General features: G+C 36.9%; 1 protein-coding gene across 1 annotated transcript in view; it reads right to left on the reverse strand.

Annotated features, from left to right (window-relative positions):
- Positions 1 to 19,282, reverse strand: part of UNC79 (unc-79 subunit of NALCN channel complex) — a 130,582-nt gene that overhangs the window by 88,271 nt on the left and 23,029 nt on the right. Inside the window, exons 5-16 of the mRNA XM_088145212.1 lie at positions 18,646 to 18,738; positions 17,564 to 17,619; positions 15,715 to 15,844; positions 14,717 to 14,781; positions 13,164 to 13,252; positions 10,487 to 10,527; positions 7,679 to 7,707; positions 5,642 to 5,871; positions 5,234 to 5,405; positions 3,095 to 3,325; positions 2,682 to 2,872; positions 941 to 1,064 (exon numbers count right to left, since the gene is read on the reverse strand). Coding sequence (XP_088001338.1) covers positions 941 to 1,064; positions 2,682 to 2,872; positions 3,095 to 3,325; positions 5,234 to 5,405; positions 5,642 to 5,871; positions 7,679 to 7,707; positions 10,487 to 10,527; positions 13,164 to 13,252; positions 14,717 to 14,781; positions 15,715 to 15,844; positions 17,564 to 17,619; positions 18,646 to 18,738 — 1,451 coding nt within the window. The remainder of the gene's footprint in view (positions 1 to 940; positions 1,065 to 2,681; positions 2,873 to 3,094; positions 3,326 to 5,233; positions 5,406 to 5,641; positions 5,872 to 7,678; positions 7,708 to 10,486; positions 10,528 to 13,163; positions 13,253 to 14,716; positions 14,782 to 15,714; positions 15,845 to 17,563; positions 17,620 to 18,645; positions 18,739 to 19,282) is intronic.

Genomic DNA, 19,282 nt, shown 5'->3' on the forward strand with positions numbered 1-19,282 from the left:
GAAGTGCTAGTGTATATTTTAGAAATTAGGTCAAAATGAAAAATGAACTTGCAACATGCATTTAATTTTGTCCTATACAAATTAAGATCTACAGCATGGGGGTTGAATCTACAGTTGTAGTATTTATGGACTGCAGTTCACATGATGATCAACTGAACTGTGTATTGTAGCCTATGGTTGGGTATATACATGACACTAAGCCATAATGTGATTTTTTTTTTGTCTTGACTTAGTATGATATGTAAATTGTACCACTGAAACTATGATTTATGATTTAGCAAAGTATACAAACCCAATTTTTATTATTTGTTCAACAAATCAAGATCAAATAAGCATAATTTAATATATGTGCACCCAGCTTCTGCCTTTAGGTCAGCTTCCTCAGAGGTCTAATGCCACTCACCTAAAACTGCTACTGAAGCTTTGATTTAATTTCTTAAATTTGCATCTTTCTTTCTGTCATGACAAAACTTATGCATAGAATGGCCACACTGCTTTCTAACCAGGCACAACCAAACACTGATCTGCTTAGCCTCTGCATCAGCTGCATCTGTACAATTTCTTGAGACTGTATTAACGTCATAATATAGGTGGCAAGGAAAGGAAATAAGGGTACAGGCTCTGTAAGATTATTGTATGAGTTGATTTCTAAAAGATTTTCCTGTCTCATAGATCACACATTTTGATCATAGGTAGCTCCAAGATTATAGCAATAGAAACCACCTAATTTTTGCTTGGGACAGTGAGCCAAAATTCCAATTAATGCTAATAATTAAAAAACATGATAGCCGAATTAAATATTAAATAAGCAGGATTAGTATATATTAAAATTTTGTTGACAGACTGATGCATACAGTCAATACTATCTGGGAACTATGTCCTATCAACACTGGAATGTGCTTCCATATGATGACTTGATCAAAGATATGTCAGCACTCACATGAAGCCAAAGCAGAGCTTGTTCTTGTACAGAGGATGGATATCCTGTGAATCGACAGCTCATGAAGCCAAACATTTCCTCCATAGAAAAAGGAAGTGGGCATAGCTCAATATCAAACATTTTACTACAATACACAAAGACAAAAGATTGATTAGCAAATTCTTTTCAAAAGGATCCCAAAGGAGCAAAGGTTGCCCACAAAATATCAAAATGACACTCAAAAATTTCTAATTACTAATTGGCATATTATTTGGAACCAGCAGTTTGCAAAACTTTCCAATCTGAAACATTTCAAATTCAAAATGCTCCATTTTGAATCTGAAACACCCTGTTCTGATTCAGCACAGCTATTCTGAGAATTCCAGAAGTCTGAGATCAAAGCAGCCCCATTTCAAGCTCAAAACTTTGGTTTCGAATAACATACTACAGACAAATTTTATTTATTTATTTTTAAACATTTTGCACATTTGGAAACTATCTGGAACTTTATAAAATAAATTCTCTACTAAATGCTGAAACTCTGTATACATTATGCAAAGTAAACAAATGTATTATGTTTTATTCATGTCATAACATACACAGCTATACTGCTTATTTTAGGTAGGCTTTTGGCCTAAGTAAAATTTTGCTTCATCAGACACATGAACAGTAAAATGTTAGCTATATACAAACATTTCTATATCATATGGCAGTAGTTTTTACTGGAATAAATTCCAAATGTGACTGTGCCAATTGGTTGCCATGAAAAGAGCAAACAGTCCTATGGAATTTTGAAAAGAACCAAAATTATGTAAGGAGGTTTTATGAGAACCATGAAGTAGACAATGAGGATGTTTGACATATATGAAAGGATGGAAAAAAATCTTAGAATGTCAATTTAGAAGGAAACTTGAGGCCCCTCAATGCAAGCAATATAGAACTACAGCATTTCTGTTTGTGGCTTCCCACCCTTTGCTTAAATATCTCCAGTGAAAAGGGACCATCAGCCCTGTAAGCTACTGAACTACAGTAGTGAACATTCCTGACAATTAGGAAATTTAACACTTTGTTGGTTCCCTCTTTAGAAAGTGATGAAATTATATAATTTATGGGTGCTTATATTGTCTTAATTTTTGTATTATATTTGTAAGGTATTCTGAACTCCTGATAATAAAATGGGAAGGAAATCAAATTCAACTGAAGTAAATATATGCCAGCATCTCTCTTTCCACAGTCAAAATGATCAAGGTGTGGTGCATGGATTGCTGCACTTCTTTGGCTGTCCACCTTTTTAAAAAAGATTCAGATGAAGATTAAACAATACCATGGAGAATTATGCTTTTAGGCACTTGCTCTTCTACAACTTGAAATTTCATTGGGATCTCAATATCAAGAACTAATATACAAACTGCAAGTTCCTGAATAACATTCACAGGCCTCCAAGACCTGATTCAATCAAACCATTGGCTAAGGAGCAATCTCAAGAGGTTTAGAGATTTGAGAGTCCTTTAGCTTCCTTGCAATTCAAACTTTGGGCCCAACCCAGTTCTGATGTTTATGGAAAAAGCAACTGCATTTTCTCCAAGGATTTGAAATTTCACATATAGGCATATATGTTACAGAACATATTTCATGTCTGACATTCAATTTACAAGAGTTGCAGCTCAGATACGTAAGGGTTGGATTTCTGTCTGAAATTTGACTAAAATATATGCTGAAACCTCCAACAGGAATTAAAAAGACTGCATGTTATTCTACATACCTTAATACTTCCCTGAATTCCTTCAGTTGATTGTCTGGCACTTCAGTCCTGATGGCTTCCAGCCATTCTGGCATAATACAGTCCCACACAGGTTGATTGATTACATTGTATGGAATTAAACAAAGGATCCGATTCAGACCTTCCTTTAATTGTGTCACAGTGCTACAGGACTTATCCCAATATCCACCTACCTGAGGAAGTTGCCAGGGGAAAAAAGGCTGTATTAAATACTTCAGTGACACAAGTAAGTCATACAATATTGAAGGCAGTCAATGTTACATTTTCTTCTTGTGTACAACAAGCATTAAAAATATTAAATACTGTAATTTAAAACTGCTAGGCATGCCCACTACTTATGGGTCTAAATATGTTTATCTGTAACACTGCTACACATCAAGAAATATAATTCTTACCCTTGCAAACTCCATTGGTTTAGGAAGAAGGCACATCACCATGACATCAAATCTAACATCACATACAGTTTTCAACCATTTGGTGACAAACTGGGGTTTGAGTTTCTCCACTAGGCTGCCAACTTCATCATCCATCATATATGCTGTGGAGTGGAACCACTGGAAAACCATGCTGACAAGCCGAGCCAAACTCTCTGTAGGAGTGTTCTCGCTAGGGGTGCAGAGGCTAACCTGCAAACAAAATTTTCTCAGTTTTTCTCTTTATCTTTTACAAGTTGCCTTGTTGTAAAAGAAGCAGGTAAGCTTTCAGATAGATTGACTGACAGACAGAAAGATGCACAAAAAATCTGGAAAAGCTATTTGTACTATTATCAAACTCAGCCAAAACCATTGGGAAAGCAACAGATAAACATTTAAACATAAGTAATGGAATCATATGCAATCACCATTGTACCGTATATTTGCTCTAATTGGGAGGACCAATGACTTACCTATTAAAAATAAAAGCTAAGATTCTAAATAAGCCCCAGATTCAACTTCTGACAGATCCTTGTGCAATATTCCAATGCTGTCAAATCCAGACAAAATTATCTTATTTCCATCTACATTCAGCACAAATTATAGTCCTTCTGATCATCTCTCATATTGTTGTTTGGATTAATAGCATCCCCTTCCTCATCCCCTTCCTGGACCATTAAGAAACATGTCTGATAAAAAAGCACACTTCTCACACTCCTACTTCAACTCAGTATCAAATATAGGAATCCATCTCAACAGACTTATATCTTTCCCCTCTAATTGTACCCCTACAATTTTGCTAACTGTTAACTTGAACTCATTTGCTCCTATAGAAAACAATTGAAAGTATACCCAAAGAAATGTGTATACAAAAAAAGTATGCAGAGAATCAGGCAGATATTTTTAACCTCCTTATGACAACACCATTATCTTTTTGACTAAACTTTAAGCTGCCCAGAGTCATTCTGGAGTCAGATGCCTCTAAATCTTAATTATCATCCTCACTATCATCCATTATGGTGTCCTCCAGATGTGGTAAACTAAAGCTCCCAAAATGCTGCCTGGAAACTTGGGAGTTGTAATCCAGCAAAGAATATCAGAAGCATGCAAACTCCATTTGTGGGTGATATGTTTTTTTAGGACCAGACAAATAAAAAGAAAAGCTTTTGAGTTCCCCCAGAAGTGTTCCTTAATTAGGGTATTACAAAAAGACAGTTTGAAGACAGGAAGACTGAACTAAACTTTTAAGAATAAAAGATTATATTAAACCATATGTCCTTCGACAGATAAACAGAAATAAAAAGCACTGCAGAGAAATAGTCTTAATCCCATAGCAACAGAACTAGTAATAACTAGGGGTGGAGCAACAGCTACAAAGCTAGTCATCTTTGTTTGCATTAAGTCAGTTTAGTATATATGAAAGAATGGACAGGATTCCCCACATGTAAATGCTTAGTGAGTTGCTCATTTGTAGTTCCCCAGAGTCAACACTGTTCAAAGTATACATACATTTGTTTTTCTGTTGTGGTCGTGCATTTTTTTTTTGAGGTTTTATAATTTTATAATCTGCCAAAGCTGTTTAAGAAAAGACCTTCTCCAGAAACTATGCCCTCAAACAGTGAACAAGAAAATGGGAAGGAGAATATTATTCTGTCATCCCCACATGCTATGCATTAGGAAAACAAACCTCAGAAACCATGAACTTTCTCTATTCATGGAGATTTAGAACCCTGGTCACCCAAGATGGTTACCTTCCGATTGAAGCTGATAAAGAGAGGGCATGCAGCAGAAAGAGTATGGCTCATCCTCACCCCTCTATTGCATTCCTCATCTTCATCAACCCTTTGATGGGGGGAAGGAAAAATGATTGTATGGAATTTCTGACAAAGTCTGTTTCAGCCTTCTCAATTCTACAAATGTGCTGGCCTTCAGCTCACATAATCCCTAGCCAGTATAGATATTGGGGAGGCTTGCTATGGATGATGGGAGTTGAACTCCAGTGTATCTGGAAGGCACCATATTGGGAAAGACTGTTTTAATCTCTGAGATTCTTCTAACAATTGCAACGTAGTGACAAACTCTATAATCTGAATCTAAAGGAAGAAAGGAAAACACACCTACCAGGAACCAGATTCCAAATTGGCTCAGAAGCCGCTGGTCATGCTTGTCATCATCTTTGTTATCAAAATCTGTGTTGTCCAAAGAATGATGTGAGGAGGACAAGCCCAGCTGCCTCCTGCGGTTCAGCTCATACTCTCTTTGTTCAGCATGGAATTCAGCCTCTTTCAGCAGGCTAAAAGATGAAGAACATCTAAGATGAACTCCAAAACCCATATATGAGTTCACTGTACTAACCTTTCAGTATCAGGCAGCATAGCTTCTTAGATTGGAACCATGGATGATTCTGACTGGGCTTTGTGGGTCAAATACATCTGGATGATACCAGTTGGGAAAGGCTGTGATAATGGAACAGAGGATAGAGGGCAGAAAAGCAAATTTGGCGGTGTTAATTAGGCTGGTGAACATTACCTGATGACAGCTTCCACTGTACAGACTAATTCCTCTGCCCCACATTCACGGGTATTGATAGGAGGTGGTGATGTCTGATAAAGGTGGGTCTCTGCTGTTGCCCCAACTTCACTGCTGTGATGATTTGAGTGGCATCTTTTGCAGTAACGCACTGGCCTGTTACCATGGCGACCACAGCAGCCAGCAGAGAAACATGTCACAACAGCCCTCCTAACATGTGAACTGCAATTCTGCAAAAAAACAAAATAAATGCAATACAGAAGCAAAAAATCAACTAGCCGACAATCACAGAAATTTACATTTAAACCACTAACTTGGAATGGGTTGAAAAGCTGAGATATTCAGAGACTGGGGGAATGCAGAGTTCAGATCTGAGCTACTAGATTCTAAGTTGTCACCCTTCTATTCAAAAATTGAAAGCCAAGCTCCTACTAACAGTATTTATTCCTGTAAACCAGTGTTTCTCAACCTTGGCAGCTTTAAGCTGTGTGGACTTCAACTCGCAGAATTCCCTAGCTACCTGGATGGGGAATTCTGGGAGCTGAAGTCCACACAACTTAAAGCTGCCAAGGTTGAGAAACACTACTCTAAATTGTTCCTCATTAAGCCTGAGAGATGGCTTGGTTTCACCTCAAGAAGGCACTTTGTGTCACCTTGAAACTTTGTCTGGCAATTCCTGTAGCTGGAACTGGCTTCTGTGCAGAATTTGCATAGCTGACTTTACAAAGCTGACCAAAAGCATCAAATGAAGTTTCTGGGCACATACAGACATTTCTTCCAGGATCTGGAACTGTTGGAGAAGTTTTAAAACATGGCCACTTTACGGTTAGACATTTGGTGGGTGTGTTGCTTTGTGAAGAAATTCTGGAAAGGTGCTTTGCATGTGTCTTTGTTCAAGACACCCTGTGAAGGTCTGCATAACCTTGTTCTTATGTTTAGCCTCCGTATAGTAGTGTAGGCAAAAGGTAGATCAGTATTTACTGATACAGTGCTGTATGCTTTGCAGTAAATCATCAATCACTTACAACTATTTAAGAATTTTAAAAAAGATAGATAGATAGATAGATAGATAGATAGATAGATAGATAGATAGATAGATAGACAGACAGACAGACAGACAGACAGACAGACAGACAGACAGACAGACAATCCATGTGATTATAGATATTGGATATTTGGTTATTTTTTTATATAACTTTACTACCCAGTTTTGGAGTTTTGTGTTACAATACCTGATCTATACAAATTCCACCACAGATTTGTACTTCCATAAGCAAGCTATCCCAGTATATAACTGAGTCCAGCATCTGAGCCATCATTAAGCATTGGCTCCACACTCAGCAATTATTTTATACCTGATCTTGCCAGTAGATTATGGAGCTCTACTAAAAAAAAAAAAAAATCTAGATCCCCAAAATCTTCCCACCTTTGCATAACATGATAAAAGACAAAAAAAGAAAAAAGAAACAAGATGGGTCTTCTTTTATCTTGATGTGTTCCAGGATTCTGCCCTTTGTTTACAACTGTCAGATTCTATTGCTATTCCTTTGTCCATCACCATTATCTCTAACTTGTTCATACTTTAGCAAGAGGACAACTATAATAGTAACAATGCCAAGGTATAAAGGATATATAAGGAATTCCAGACTGAGCAAATAGTCTTCTTTGGGGGAAAATGCTATCTAGAAGAAAAATAACATCATAAACATTCTTCATTTCAGAGCATATCTTTCTTTTGTTGGCCTCCTAAACTACCTTTGCAGTCTCTATTCACTTCAACAGGCTTCTCGGTTTAGCAATCTTACGTGAAGCATGCTCATAATTAACCAGACATTGTAAAATTAATAGCAATAAAACAGTTCTTAGAATTGTAGGCTAAATGTCAACACACAATAATCAGAACAATGTCAAGATGTTTTAGCATGATTTGATGATTTATACAGAAAGATTTTTAAACAGCATGTGATGATGAGGTGAAGTCAGAAACCAAAAAAAAAGGCTGAATGATATCTCATTAGACATGCACTGCTATCTTACCTTTTTTTGACATATAGCAGAAATTTCAGCTATAAGGGGAAGGGAAATGTAAAATCAAAATAGTTATGATCACTCTTCCATCAGGTGTGATATATTGGGCAGGCTGACCAGGGGACTTAAAGAAAAGCATAATTCTAGGATGGTCTCTGGCTTCTGGATCTTATTTGGTTATTCAGTACCTTATTTAGAAGTATGTTAGAAACACATTTATATTAAGTCATTATAGGGTAAGGATATATTATAGGTCTGTCTGTAATGGAAAGTGAATATTTAGACTTAGCAAACATCTGGACATTAATTTTGTTTCATGGCTCCAATCTTCTACCTCTTACTGTTCAAAATAAGACAAATCTTGCCTATTTCTCACTTGCATGAAAGTAGTTCAGGCTAGCCATGACACCTTTATTGTCATGGCTAGTCTGAACTACTTCCATGCAAGGCAAAGGGCAAGATAATTACTCTCCCCATTCCATGCCCAAAAGCCAACTAACCTAGCAGTTGAATCTTACTTATATAATGCTTGCTAATTTAGAGGCTACAGAGCTGGTTGAATGATACCTACAGCTTTGTCTGCCAGCACTCTGATATTATTTCCTAGCACCTGCTGCCTGAGATAACTATTACATTTGATCTAACAGTAGATCAGCCCTAGACCGGTATTCGATTCTGACCTGCACAACACAAATTACTGCATAAAACTGTTCAACTCCTAAGCTCAGAGCTAAAGCCAGAACATTCATATAAGGAAGACATACAACCATGGATTACAAGAGTTTTAAGAATAGAGAAATTGCATCGGATTTGGTAGGGGAAGGATAATCTCCAATTTAGCACTAAACAGGCAAATGCATCTGTGGTGAAAATGCATTCTACTCAGGAAATTTCAGAAACTGCCCAGAAGTTGGCAGTAAGAACACTATCCAAACTTTTAAAAAATACATCACAAAAACCTTCTCTGTTAGTCTTATATATAATCTTAGATATGAGTATATTAACATATGCATTCTAAAATTAAAACTGAAAATAAAGATGTTATTTTTTTTATGTATTTATAGACTCAGTAAATATATTTTCACTCTTATCATTCTTTTTTTAAACATTGCATCAAACTAACCCAATTTTTTAAAAAGAAAAATTACAGAGGCTAGATATGCTGGAACAATTTCAGTAAATGCTATTCCCTTCACAACCTTCATTAACAAAGGCAGGCACTTCATTTCCACTGAAAGTTCAGAACTGAAAAATAGCTTCCTATTTCCCTCTGAATTTAACAGCAAACCACTGAATTCCCCACCAATGAGCACTGATAAATAGGATAGATATGTTAAGCTTCCAACTATCTCCAACTGCAAAAACAAATAATCAAAGTTTCCAGCTGTCTTCACTAAATTATGTCACCGCCATACCCCTACAGCTACAAAAAGTTATTTTAAAAAGTGTTGCCCTTGCCTCTAAAATATTACTCACCCTTGTCTTCAGTAGTTAATATTGCTCCCTGAGTATACTTTATTACTGGCTACATTTTTCCCTATATAGGTTAATCTCAACCAGTACCAGACTGTCAGGGAATGTTGGAGTTGCAACCCAACACATCTGAAGAACAGCTGGGTCAGGAAGATTGTCTTAGAGTATGCTCCCTTATAAACATCCAACTGGCATAGAGTTAACATGTGTAGAAGAACAGTTGAAGTCCAGTGGTACCCTCTGTTCTGGCCTACATCACTTTAATTCTCTGATAAGAGTTTAGCTGTGAATCCTTGTAAACATACATGGACCTCAACATATGCTTTCAGTCATAGGCCAAGGGGCAATACCTGCCATTACACTGATTCTCCCTCTTCACAAATTTGCAGCAGCAGTGTTAAACATCTGTAAAAGGTTATTATTCCTCGTGCATTAATCTTTTCTAAATCATAATGTAAGATGCACTTCACTACAGAATGTTAAAAATTTACTTTCAGCCCTTTCCATCACTATCTGCAGGCACACATAAAAGAGTGTTAAGACTACCAAAGATGTTCTTGTACCATCCTGGACATGAACTTATCAGCTGTAAGGTCTGAAGCATGCATCCCCTTCCCTTTTAGCCTTTCAGTAAACACAGGATGGGCAACCTGTCATTCTTCAAATGTTGCTTCACTTCTCAACAGCCAGGATAATGGTGAGGAATTCTAGGAGTTACAGGACAGCAACATCTAGAGGGCCACAGGTTGTCCAATCCAAGATTAAAGTCACATATAGTGTGATCGTTCACAGTAACATTAGCTCTAAAACCAATGGCCGTCATCTCCTCTAAGACATCATGAATAAGTTTAGGTTACATCCAAACTTAATTAAGGGTAAAACAAAGCTACTCAAAATGTATGGATTATAATGAGTCTACTTCAAATCTGACTAAGTCTAGAACTTATCTAATGAAAGAAAAGGCCTTAGATTGTGCAAGAATAAGAATTAACCACTTTGAGAATAACATGCATGCCTGCACTTCTCTTAAAGAACGGTCCTGAAATAGGAACCTAGAAAGCTTATTTCAGACTGTATATCTATCTAGCCGAGGGTTCCCTACACTGAAAGATGATATGCTTTTTACATTCTAAGGAAGAGGAATTTGCTATCACAGCCTATTTGATTGTTTCAGCTGAAGGAGGAAGAGATTAAACCTGAGATTCTGTACGTGCAAAGACCTTCCACCAACTATGAATGTCCTTTGAGCATCCTTGTAGCATATCACAATTCTATGATTCTATAAATGCTATTATGACCATATTGTGAGTATTACTTCCTCTCTAGTGTTAAATTCAGTCTTACCTTGTGGTAAAAGAACATCAACCAACCATTCACTGTGATCCCTTAAAAGGAAAAAAAAAAAAAAAGAATTAGAGTAGTTTGTGATGTCTCCTATCCCTTCAATGAAACACCTGTATTCTGAATATAATAAATGATCATATATATTCTAGGTTCCTAAGAATTCCCTAAGCAGAATTCTTGCAGGTATTTCTACAAGTAGAAGGGTAGGAATTAGGAGACCTCTACCAATTATTTCTTCTACTTCTGTCACTCTTACACCTCTGAAAATCTGCTCCAGACATCTGGGAAAATGAGGAGGGGGAACCCTTTATGGGAGACATGGTCTAAAATTAACTCCCCAATTACCAGAACCTCCATTAGACATACATGAAGGGAAGAGCTCCATCTGTTCACAGACACTTAATTAGGATCCAAAGCTTTATTTTTACTTCTAAACTGGACAGCTTTAGCCTCTTCATCATTCATTTATTCCAAGTCTGCCTGTCTTAGGTTACAAAGAACACTCTAATTTAGAAGATAACAAAATATCCAGAGAAAAAAAACTTATTTGTCAAAAGATAAAATACTAAAAAAGAGAACAAGCAGCTCCAAGTGTCAAATGCATCATGCCTATACAAAAGCCAGACCTCCTTTCCAATTTAATTGTTTTTGCTTTAGATTTAAAGCAAGGATTATGTTGACACAAAAGTGACTTCTATAAAATTAAAATACTTTTTAGTAATCCTTTGCAAATGGAATAATTATAACACTAAGACAATCACAAAGCAGCAGCCCAAAATCACACCTTCTGGTTTACATGTCCAGGAATTGGTGGCCACATACCCCCAAATTTGATAATAACTGAATTTTAAAACTAAGGCAAAAAGACAATGTATTAATGAACAACCCTGGATTAGATTTCATTCTTAGTAACACTATTTTTATAACACAATCAAAGCATTCCATTCTAATATCTCATTAAAGCAAATAATAGTGAGAAGAAAAGTCCTATCATATGCTTAAGAAACCATGAATGAAGGGGAAATACTGGTCTTACACTACAATTTACAACCTAATGCTATACAATAGGAATAGGATTGATTTTTTCCTACCAATGTTGAATTCCTTCAGGGATTGCATAACAGGCTAAACTGAAGGCAACAGTAGGGCTAAACTGAAGGCAACAGTAGGAGTTGTCAGAGTTTAAAGTGGGACGGTCACTTCTTCCTCTCTCCCTTTCTTTGTCCTTTCTGACTTGTGAATTCTAGTGCCACTCAACCACCAATGAAGCCCATCCACATGTACTGTTACAACTAGTTGAATGATGATTACATTTATTCTCAGAGATGCTATAAAACAGCAGTGGCTAATGCTTGAATTTCAGTCAAAGGCAACATGTGACTTTGGGGGTGTAGGTTTCCCATCTCAGCTACAGAATCAGGATTGTGGGGCAGCTAAGGTGTCTGGTTGGATGTGGGAAATATCAGTTTAGAATACCTCAATTATGTAATATGCCAGGGGCCTTGGGAAATCACTATTTTCTTAGCCTTGCCTGGGATATTGTAGGACAAGACTAGAGTAATGGCATCCATGCTACAGTACATCCCATGAGAGATGTGGAACACAACTATGACAAACAAATAAACTGAAGAGGCAGGGACTCCATTTACAGCTTAAGTAGCTTGTATGCGTATACTGTATCTATTTGTATATATAGGAATGTGTTTATATCATCCTGCCATGGTGAAAAAAGAGAAAATACACATGACAGATTCACCCATGTAGTAAAATGTGTGGCAAAATGTGTAACATCTTATAGCACAGATTTGTAGCATGATGTTCCCCTTGAACTCCTGACTTCCTATTCATCCAAAGTGTGAGCCAAATATCAAAGGAACTCATGGCACATTTAGCTTCACAAAAATTGAGCAACATTGGTTTGGATGAGAGGTAGTGATTGTCTTTGGGCTTCACTGCATGGGAGAAAGTTGAACCTGAATCCTGCTGGTTCTCTTCTAATACTTCTACCACTACATCTTGTTGACTCTCAAAGATACTGCCAATCTTAGCAATGCATATTTACTTTACCAGAAGTATTGCCAATATATTTTACTACATTAAAAAGTGTCATTATTCTATATGAACTGTAAGATAATAGAAACAGGTGGTCTAGTCTATAACAGGTGGGACTTTAATTCATATTTTGGGACCTCACAGCTCAAAGCCTGAGCTTTTAAAAGCCATTTTACCAAAGACTGAAACTAGAAGTAGTTTAGCCAAATTTTACTACATACAGGCATCCAGTAGGACAATTTTCCTTTACATATTTGGAAAATCCTTCTATCCATACATCTGTACTTCCTCATATCTGTTAATATTCTTTGAATCTCAATTCTTCTCGCTCAGTTGCAATCAGGACACAGACACTACTCCCAACGCTGTCTTATTATAAATACTTCCTGCAGTGTCAAATGGACTGTAACTTAATAAAGCAAATTTACTTACTTATTCAACTTTAAAAATCAACTTCTTGTATTTGCACAGACCTGTAAACTGAGAAGTTTTTTTTTCTGCTCCCTTTCCATTTCAGTGTCACTTTAACTTAATTAGGCTCCAACGTTTAACACAACTTTTTAAAAAGATGCCCCTTAAGCTTATCTCCAGTTGTGTGTGCGTGCACATCTCTTGGTTTACCCACCCTGCAATCCTTTGGCTGCATTCTTCACAAAGATAGAGAGGGGGTGGTTTATCACCCAAAGCCACAGATAAAGAAGGATCTACACACATCTGAAACATACAGGAAGCATGTATTAGTTTCTCCCTCCCACATAGCACTCTACCCACATGAAACCTCATTAGAGGGCAACTGTATTTTGAATGAAAGGAACTAACATTTGCAGACCTGGTCTTCCTTTGAGTTTTCATTTTTTCTAGTGCTTGAATGTGGAGAAAGGATTACCAGTGATGACTGATGGTAGCATAGATGGGTTATATTATTATTTCTTTGAATACTTGTTTGATATATTTTGCTGCACTGATCCAGAAAAAGAAAATATTAAGAAATAATGTGATAATTTGTAATGAACTAGTTTGGCACATGCTGAGATTCACCAAGCAAACTAATATGCAAATAAGACTGGACTGGGAAAAAACAGAATGTGCTGTTAGTTAAAATATCAAAAGAGAATATGATTTTGCTTGCTTATCTGAGTTGCACAGCACACTACACCATAATGCAGTTTATTTGGTTTTGGATTAGTGTGTTCAATTAACACATTCATTGTGCCTGTGTAAAGTATGGTTTACAGCTTCATGTAATGTCTGTATTCCCAGCCAATTGTGGTTCAACAAAACATAATTAACAAAATCATAGTTAAATGTGATGTGTAAAACTCATAATTCTTTACTCCTTATAGAGGAGTGTTACACAAAGTGGAATCCCTGGGTTGAGTTCTTCCCCTATTCACAAAATTTGCATGCTAGGATTGCAGGTAGGAATAAGATTCGCCATAAGGATTCACTCTTTAAAACTTTTGTATTGCATAATTCCACTCTGGTTACCACAAAATCATAATTTTAGTTTTGCATTCAAACTTGGCTCAAAAGTTAAAATATCCATTCATAAGCATCAGACATACAACTCTGGTATCTGAATGCTTATAGTGCTGATGACAAAGACAACGAATCACAACAAGAGATAATATGGCTTCACTTTTCACAGGAAGCCTCACTTTGAATAAATTATACTCATTATTCTATCCAAAATGTAATGTTGGATTTATATTTACTGTTGTCCAAAACCCCAGTTCTATAGCAGAACTTCTAGCTTGCGACTTTCTTTATTTGGTCATACTTTTCTTCAATCATAAGACTTCTGATTCTCATCTGCACTCATCTGGATGAATGCAAAGGACATGGGAAGAGAGAAATAGGTGTCTCTGTGAGGGAAGATAACACTTCTTAGTGTAGAAGTAAAGTACAGGTAGTCCTCGTTTAGCAACTGCCTATCAGAAAGTGAACTTGGACAAAAAAATCATCTTCATAATTATCTATTCATAGAAAAGAGTTGAAGGGTTTCAACAGGAATATTATAGTGGGGTTATCATAGTTATACTTGGCAGTGCCATGGTTTGAGTAGTGCACAATAGCCTTCCTTTATGTTTCTAATGGCCTTATGCCATGAACTGCTGGGATAGAGTTGAAATGGCTCCTCACAGGGCACATTTTAAAAGGTAGAGAAGTGTCCATTACCTTCACAGCTGGCTTGTTAATTGCATTATGGCATTCAATGTGCTGACAATGAATGGGATTCCACGCTGAAAAACAAAACCACCATGGATAAAGTTGCACAGGTTTACAAACAGCTAAATACAAGTAAAATTCAGCATTGTGTGAAACCAGCAATATAGTCTGCAGAAATTTCAGTTGATAATATCCTGTCTCAGTTTCATATCTCAGATATTTACCCAAATGATGTTAGCCCAGCTCTGGCAAATATAGATGAAAGAATAATGAAAGAAATTATTGTCATGAATTATCAGTTAAGATTCAACTTCCAGTAATGCCATTTAAAGGATGTCAGGCAGTTCATAAGAAAGAACTCTGTCTGAGAATCTAGAAATTAAAATATAGGGGTTAGAATTTAGATAGGGCATAGCTATAATACATTTTCTTACATGTTAAACATGTGAAGTATTGTTTATTATTCTGCATATCTTTACAGAATGACAGTATAAAGTATTTTTAAGGGTTAGTTCACACATCCATGCTAATCACTTTTGCAATCCAATGGGTACAATCTCATCTAAATGGGTCATCACAGAATTAAAGCAGTCAGAGTATAAAATGGGAACTCATCATAAGTCTATCATCACAGCATCAAGCCTTCTTCTCAGCTTCAAAATGCAGACCTATGTACTAGCTCACTGAATTCAGTTGTCAGTTCAATGTTTTGCCCATGCTTCAGGTAGGTTAAACATCATATGCTCACAGAGGACCTTCCACCCTATCTCTTGGCAGCATTTTCCAACACGGAACTGCTTTTCTAGTTTGGAAGTCAGAAAATGGTCACTATTTCTTCCGTGTTTCAGTTTCAAAAGTTCTAATCCAGAGCTCAGTACAGGGCTATGAACATTTTTTACAGAGGAGTCAATGCTTAAAAAAAAAAAAGCCCACACCTCAGTGGCATTATTGATAACTTCTGCCAGGAAATTGTATTAGCATTACTGCACAGCTTATGTCCCACTTACCTGTGTACTGTAGTCCTCGATATTCACTTATTGCCCCAGGAGGTTTTAAGTTGGGCCAGTAGTGGAAAAGCATTTGTACTGCAGGTGGTTTTACTTGAGATGGGCCATATGCTATTACATACAGCAAGTCCTAGAGAAAGTCCGACGGTACAACAAATTTAAGCAAATTCAGGCAACGGCAGTCTTTACAGATGCAGTGAGACACAAGTAACACAAAAGTGAAAACAATTAGCAATTCAGTGCTCCTTCCCAAGACTTGGAGGCACTTAAGGCTAAGGAATAATCCTCACTGAAGTCAATGAAGCATATGAGTTGAGTAGGCATGCACAGCATTGAAATCCTATACAGTAGTCTACATACTGGTCTGTACATAGGCCTTATTTCCAAGTAGTCATGTACACAACTGCAGTGTCGTCTCTCTTCTGAGAATACTCCCTTCCCAAAAGATTTAAATAAAATTAATTACCCATGATTTTACCAAAACTCTGCTCTGATCTACCTACGGAAATCCATTCACTGGCTACTTCTGCTTTCGCATCTACAGATAGTCCTCACTTAACAACCACAATAGGGAATGGAAAATTGGTCGTTAAGCAGGGCAGTCATTAAGTGAATCACATGACCAGATCCAATTTTACTACCATTTTTACTACAGTTGTTAAGCGAATCACATGGTCATTAAGCAAATCCAGCTTTCCCAATGGATTTTCTTGCTGGAATTCACTTAATGACCACATGATTCACTTAATGACCATGTGATTCACTTAATGACCATTGTAAAAAGGTCACAAGTCATGATCATGTGACTGCAGGGGGGTGTGATGGTTTGCAATGGTTGTAAGTGCAAGTACGGGTCATAAAGCACTTTTTCCAGGGCCATCGTAAGTTCGAACCGTTGTTAAGCAAGGACCTGTACTGTTATTATTTTGGTGCTTATATTCCACAGCAGCAGGGGAACAGAAACTTAGATTTAAGGAGCAAGGGAGCCTCCAATGATCAGTCCAGGAATTTTTTTTTTTTTTTTTTACAGTTCCAGAACTTTGCTCATAAACTTTGCATGTAAAAATCCGTATCTGGTTTTCACCCAAAGTTTTCTGCTATCATGGTGGTGCTTGTTGTTATTCTAATTCAGAGGAGCACAATGCTTTTTGGGCCATAAGCAACATTTCAATAGGTAGGAGAAAGTAGGAGAAAAATACTAAGCCTCAAAAAATGAACAAACAAGAAAGAGATGATCCATCAAAAAGCCAGGCTAAAGGACCCAACATCTCTACTAGGTTCAAGGGATATGGGTTGGTTGGAAAAAGATGCTGCCCAGTTAATGCCAAGGAAAAGACAGGGTGAGGCAGGAGTTCCCACTAATGTAGGAATGGATTGCCAAGAAACCCTACAGTACTTCAAGGCTAGGTTTGTTGCAGTTTTACATATATCACAACGTAGCCAGTAATAGATTGATGGAGTTTCTGAAATCCACCAATACCGTGAGAACAAGCAAGTCCAAACTGTCAGAAAGAACCATGGGAAAAAGCCCAGAGATAGAGAGACAATGGTGGGTGCAGAGGAGGAGATGGAAAAGAAGCTTGCCCAAACAATGTATGGTTCTTCTAAAAGACTGAATCAGTGTTTCTCCTCCAGATTTCTATTCACCTGTGCTACTTTACCTAGAATATCAGTGGAGAGCCTAAAACAGGAAAAAATACATCATAAATTTATATCATTCTACAATGGATCTGTGCTCTATAAACTTCAGGTAAGGAATCAGAAGTATAGTGTCCAAATGATTTAGTCATTCATAGTTACTAAGCTATTCATCACTGTTTTGACAAAAGATATTTGGTCCCAAACTTACTTTCCATACTTCTTGTTTGTGTTTCATAAGACATTCCAGTAACTGACAGTGATACACTGGAAAAGAAGAGACAGACAGAAACAAATCCCTTGAAATGATAAATACAGTATTTATTGTTTAATTACTATCGTTCTGGCATGTCAAATAGATTGTGACATTTCAAAGGCCAAATTGGATAATCGCTATCCTATATAACAAAAGTCCACAATCTGAATCCCCCAAAAAGGTTTTGGCACATCCCCAAAAGAGAGGCAACAAATGGAGCAGAGTGTTTTTCAAACAGGAGAACAATTCAAGCAGAACATTTCCAGTACATCCAAGCATTATTTTATCATAGCAGGCCTCACTACTGTCTGAATCCTTTGCTGGTAACCACGGTAATGGCACTGCCTTATTTTTATCAGCAGAAATATATGTAATCAGCTACTTAATAGACAGAGATCAACTGGTGATTTTTTTCCCCCTTTTCAACAGCATATCCACATAATAGTGGGAAATTTTCATTTATTAAATTTTAGGCTCAGTTAAACAAGAAAATTCATTAAAAAATTTTAAAAACACCATACGCAGTAACTGAATAGACACCCTTATGAACCATTTATCATAACAATGTGACTATTCTTCTGTCTCTCTTTACCTGTAATCAGTTCATTAAACTGAAGGATGTATATCTTTTTCTAGGGAGGCATTATCATTAATAATAAAATGCAAAATATGAAGCAATCAACACCTTTTAATCTAAATTTAATATGAACTTCAGAGTTATCAATGATCACTAAGGCAACTGTGATTTTAAAAAAAACTGTCCCATTTCCTGGTGTTAAAATAGAATTTATGGTCCTGTTTCCAGTTCTTTAACACTGGAACCCAAATGTACATTTGCATCATCGTGAAATTAATTAGCACCAAAATAGCTACTTTAGACACCAGGCTCAGACATGTTAAAAGAGCTATTTTCAATGCCTTTTCAAAATAAGCACACAGTGAGAATGATTAAAAGCACCACAAGCAGCAATTCATGTAGTGAGAGCTTTCAAGTAGTTCTGCTAGTACAAGAAATAGCCATGAAAGCTAGTACATACCAGGATTGGATGTATACTGCATTGCAATCATTAGCATTGAAGATGCGGAAAGATTAACATGAGCAGGTACCCCTTCTCTTCTTGAAGAGCCCACTTCAAAGAAAGCAGAGAAAATTTTAGCAGCTAGCAGTATAAACTGGCTCATGAATAAGCGGTTCATTCAAATATGGAATTAATAGCTCATCCTATAATATCTTTCTCTGTTGTTCCTCTATTATTCAATTAGTCTCCATTGTTTACTTATTTATGCATCTGATTTCTCCCATTTATTTGTACCATACAGAAGGTCTTTCCGCACTGCTGAATTAGTGCTAGCCACTCATCTTGAGTTGGCAGAAAACTATGCCAGCATGAAACATATTGTCCCCAATTGCAACCCTTATCCTGCCTATTTCAGGTTGCTGCCATCACCTGACTTCCCTCCAAGCTGACAAACCTAATAGATTTTATACAGCTTGAGTCTGCCCTTAAACACCATCTGAATAAAGAAGACAGTTGGTACAACTAAGGACAACTTAAGTCTGCCACTCATGGGATGAAGGTAAGATGAAGACAAAATCATCAGGACATAACAGAAAAAAGGTTGCCAGGGCATGTCTATACTGTGGTTAGGCACAAGCGAGAAAAGGCCAACACT

Source organism: Python bivittatus, unplaced genomic scaffold (genome assembly GCF_059951505.1).
Source record: "Python bivittatus isolate LINGU-HERP-01145 unplaced genomic scaffold, Pbiv_v1 ctg000480_np1212, whole genome shotgun sequence".
NCBI classification, from domain to species: Eukaryota; Metazoa; Chordata; class Lepidosauria; order Squamata; family Pythonidae; genus Python; species Python bivittatus.